Source organism: Hipposideros armiger, unplaced genomic scaffold, assembly GCF_001890085.2.
Source record: "Hipposideros armiger isolate ML-2016 unplaced genomic scaffold, ASM189008v1 scaffold_71, whole genome shotgun sequence".
NCBI lineage: Eukaryota > Metazoa > Chordata > Mammalia > Chiroptera > Hipposideridae > Hipposideros > Hipposideros armiger.
The window spans coordinates 2213535-2218042 of record NW_017731421.1 but is presented as its reverse complement, the minus strand read 5'-3'; the positions used below and the strand labels follow the sequence as shown (position 1 = coordinate 2218042).

At 49.9% G+C, this 4508-nt stretch overlaps 1 protein-coding gene across 2 annotated transcripts in view; it reads right to left on the bottom strand.

Moving 5' to 3' along the window:
* Window positions 1-316: 316 nt before the first annotated feature.
* The window catches only part of SYN3 (synapsin III), a 436540-nt gene continuing 432348 nt past the window's right edge, over window positions 317-4508 (bottom strand). For both annotated transcript variants that reach the window (XM_019642594.1, XM_019642595.1), the window contains exon 13: window positions 317-633. In XM_019642594.1, coding sequence (XP_019498139.1) covers window positions 338-633 — 296 coding nt within the window. In that variant the 3' untranslated portion in view covers window positions 317-337. The remainder of the gene's footprint in view (window positions 634-4508) is intronic.

Here is a 4508-nt window from a genome sequence, read left to right as displayed (position 1 = left end):
TTGAGCCAAAACGCAGAACAAACTGCTGAACTGAAAAAACATGAGCAAAGAAAATGATTATGTTCTTAAGCAGCTGAGTTTTGGGGTCATTTGTTATGCAGCAAGAGATAACTGATGCTTATATAGCTGGAGGATCTTGGTGGGGCCTAATCTATTCTCTCACCTGGCTGCACCCAACTTGCACCCCAAGTTCCATCCTCGAGGCCTCCTTCTACCCATTTGAAGTCTGGGTGAGGCCTCCGTGCATCCTCCTTTGTCTCTGAGTCCGTGACCCTGAGTCAGCCCAGCCCCTCCCATACCCCAACTCCACCCTATACCCTTCCCAATCCCAAGGCACTTACTTGAGGTGGGGGTGGGGCGGTGCTGGTTTCTTGGACTCTTCACCCTGTTGGGACGCGCTGCGGCCTTGCACGGGGGGCCGGGGCTGTGAGGTGAGGGTGGCGCCTGGCTTGGAGGCCTGGTTGGGAGAGCTGCCACTGGATGCCCGGGACAGCTGTGGAGAGCTTGGCGATGGCTGTTGCTGTGGAGATCCAGGCTGCGGGCTCAGGGGCTGCTGGCCTTGTGGGGAGAGCCGCTGCTGGGAGGGGCTTCCAGACCTCTGGGGCTGAGGAGACTGCGCTTGGCGAGGGCCCCCTACAGGGCGAAGAAAATATTACATTCAAGTTTCTCTTAGGATAAATACGGTTACACAAACGTTGCTTCCAGGATGTTCATTACAGTGTTTTGCATAACAGTGAAAACCAGAAAACAATATAAATGCCTAATTAATCCATATCATGGAATATGCTGTGGTCATCATGTATATATGCGGCAGAATGATATTAAATACAATGGGATATTGTTGATATATGCTAAATAAATACTGCTAAACAAAGCGAGCAACTGCTAAAACAGGTACATACGGTTTTGTCGTGCTTTGGCACATGTATAAAGCTATGTGACAAAGGAAGACAAGAAGGTTATACGCAAAACCCAGTGTGTCTCAAACGTTACTGTGCAGATGAGTCACGGGGAATCATGTCAAAATAAAGATTCTGATACAGCAGGTCCGGGCTGGTGTTATGGACTGAATTGTGTTCCCCCCAAATTCATGTTTTGAAGTCCTAACCCTCCTAACGCTCAAAGTGACTATTTTTGGAGATAAGGCCTTAAAGGAGGTAATTAAGGTTAAATGAGGCCACAAGGATGGGGCCCTCACCCAATAAGACAGGTGTCCTTGTAGGAAGAGAGAGAGAGACACCGGGGCATGCCCACAGAGGAGAGGCCATGTGANCATGGTGCTTTCTGATCCTGTGTCACTGATCTGCTGATTCTCTCTGGTTTCCTCGTGTATCCTTGAGGAGGAAACAACCTTCCCAGTAGGAATTCAGAGAGACTTCCTGGTGGCGTAACAGAAAGGGCAGAGGGGCCCCAACCTGACTCCTTCCTTGGGACGCTTTGGGCATCTTCCCCTTCTGGGAACCAGTAATGCTTCCTAAAAGAACCTGTGGTCTGCTCTTGGCCGTCCATGCTGGGCCTGGGCAGCATTTCAGGACTTTCCCCTCTGTTCCTGGTGTGTTCTGAAAGGCCCCACTTGTCACACAGGATCGGGTTTCTTTCCATTGTCCTCAGGCGCCCCCTGGTGGCTCGGTGTGAGGGGGGCCTTTGCCTGCCTGGTCTGAGGGAGGGGCGGTCTCTTTGCAGCCTGGATGTCACTGGCATGGGGGTCGGTGACAGCTTCCCCTGGCTGGGCTTTTCTCCTTTTGTTTGCAAAACACTGTCCCAAGACGATTGCCCCCTATATTGCTGAGGTCCGATGACAGTGTCTGCGTTGGATGGAGGCAGGGCAAGGCCTAGACGGGGGACTTTCGCCCAAAGGCAAGAAACACACTAACAAGAGACGTGAAAACTAGCCACGCACAGACATCTCACTTGGTGATCCGAGGCAAGGAAGCAAGCATCTGAATGGGCAGGACAACGGGACGCCTGGCCTTGAGGCCCATCTGGGGGAACCTGGAGGCGCTCAAAGGCCCCCCACTCAGTTGGATGATGCTGGGATGTCATGGTGAAGGAAAGTGGGAACACATATAGATACTCAGTTTCTGGGTCAAAGGCATTTAGAAAGTATATTCTCAGGCCCTCCATTCTGTTCCCACCAGGAACCAAGGCTGAGAAGGAAGATGAGGCAGGAGAGGGGAAGGGTAACAGAGCACCCCCTCCTCCCAGGCTGCACAGGGTTAGTCAGAGAACAGGCTGGCGAAAGACTTCCTCAGGTTGCGGATGGTTTCGGCCTTGGCCTCATCTTCACTTGGCATCCCGCGCTGGGCAGCGTCAGAGGTGCTGAGGCTGTTAGTCAGGGACTGCGATTTGCTGAAACAGAAAGGCACGGGAGTTTGGGGGCGACACGGGCTGGACTCCCGAGGAAACGAGTTGCGGGGGGCTTGCCTGGGAGCCAGGTGGGTGAGCTCAGCCACCACCAGGATAGTAAGCCCAGAAACCAGGCATTCCGACGCTTACATGAACCTGGGACCATCACACATGTTGCTTAACTGGCAAAGTGGTTACTGGTTTCTCCCTTTTTTAGGTACAGAAACTGGGGCTCACGGCAAGTAACGGGGGCACCCAAGGCGCACATTCTTCCCACTAACCCAGGCGGCTCAGGTGGCAGGCGTTACTAGAACAGCCTGACGGCTCTCCTGCCTATGTGCGCAAACCCGCCTTGTAAGCTGTAAAGTGCTGTGCCATCATCGGGCTGTGGTGTTCCTCCTCTATTTTCCAGCACTCTGGGAATCAGGAGGCCTCTTTGTAGATCCCCCTCTGCCATCTGACCCCCTCTGGCTTTGGGCACGTAACTTACTGCTCAGGGCCTCCTCCACCTCATCCGTATAAAGGAGGGTCGGTCCAGCCCACCTCAGGCCTCTTTTAGCTCTGTCATCCTGGGATTCAAGTCCCACCTGCTCCCTGAAGCCCGGGTGGCTGATTCCAGCCCGTTTTGGGACTGCAGCGTTTGAGCCTTTGTGCCGGCCCAAGGCTAGGTGACAGAGGTGTAGAGATGAATGCAATTCAGGCCCTGCCCTCAAGAGGCCCACAGTCTGGTGGAGATGCCAGACATCAGCAGAGATGATATAACTATGTGAGAAGTTTAAGAGATCCACACACAGTCTTGTCACCACTATAAAAAAAAATCAAAATCCTCTTCAAAACAGGGACTGTCTTTTACCCCCTGCTTATCCCACACAGGGCCTTATCCAGGACTAGGCACCGAGTAGGCATTTGATAAATATCCGCTGACGTGAATTGAACCAAAAAATACGTTCGAGCCACAACACGGAGATTTCAATGTTTCTAGCTCGATGACTATGAGGTCAGGGTGCAAACCTGGTGTCAGTCCCAAGCCCTGGCCTGTCCTGTGATGAGCCGGGCTGACTCTGTTTCCACGGTGAGAGGCTGTCACAGATGTGCTGTGCCCGCAGGGTTCTAAGCACTAACTACATAAACTCATTTTCATCCTTCTAATAACCCTGTGGGGTAAATACTATCCTCGTTGTGCAAGTGAGGAAGTGGAAGTTATGTTAACTTCAGCAGAGAAGTTAAGTATTAATAACTCTTCTGAGGTCATGAAGCTTTTATATGGTAGAGCTGGACTCTGGGCCCAGGCAGTCTGACTCTAGAGTCTGTGCTGTTGACCACGAGGCCATGCTGCCTGGAAGGTCGCTAGATAATATCTGTCAAACCAAAAATACATTATCCTTTGATCCAACAATACCATTTCAGGTATTTTCTCTACAGGTGATCCTGCATGCATAAGAAACAGCGTGTGCTCAAGGTTATTCATGGCAGCCTTCTTTGTGAGAGCAAACCAAGTTTCTATTGATGGTGGATTAGTTGGGTAAATTATGCTACAACTATACAGTGGAATACTATACAGCCATGAAAAGGAGAACATTTCAATGGACTGAGTTGAAGAGTTCCAGGGTTTATTGTTAAATGTAAAAATCAAGGAGAAGAATGGTGTGAATCGTGACACTGTCATCTGTGTGAAAAAGTATGTGTATGTGGGAGGGAATCAGAACAGGTATTTTTGTATTTGCATAAGAAAACAATGGAGAAACACACAAGGAACTAACAAAAGTGGTTACTTCTGGGAGCAGGGGGCAGGGAAGCATTGGATGGGAATGAGGTGGGACTAAGTTTTTTCGGTACACAGCTTTGATATAGCTGATATCGTAGATCTTTGAGCCATGAGAATCTATTACCTACTGAAAAAATGATGGTCCGTGGGCTGGGTGTCCTGTGTTCAATCCCAGCTCTTCTACTTACGAACAGTGGAAACTTTGGCAAGTTATTTAATCTCTTATTTATTATTATCCCATCTGTGAAATGGGTGTAATAATAATAATGAACTCCTAAGCTTGTGAGTATTAAAAAAAAAACCAAGTAGGAAAACTGCTGGGCACAACTAAGTAGACAGCAGATGCTAGTGTGAAACTGTGATTATCATCAGCATTTGGAGTTTAAGGAAGGGAGAC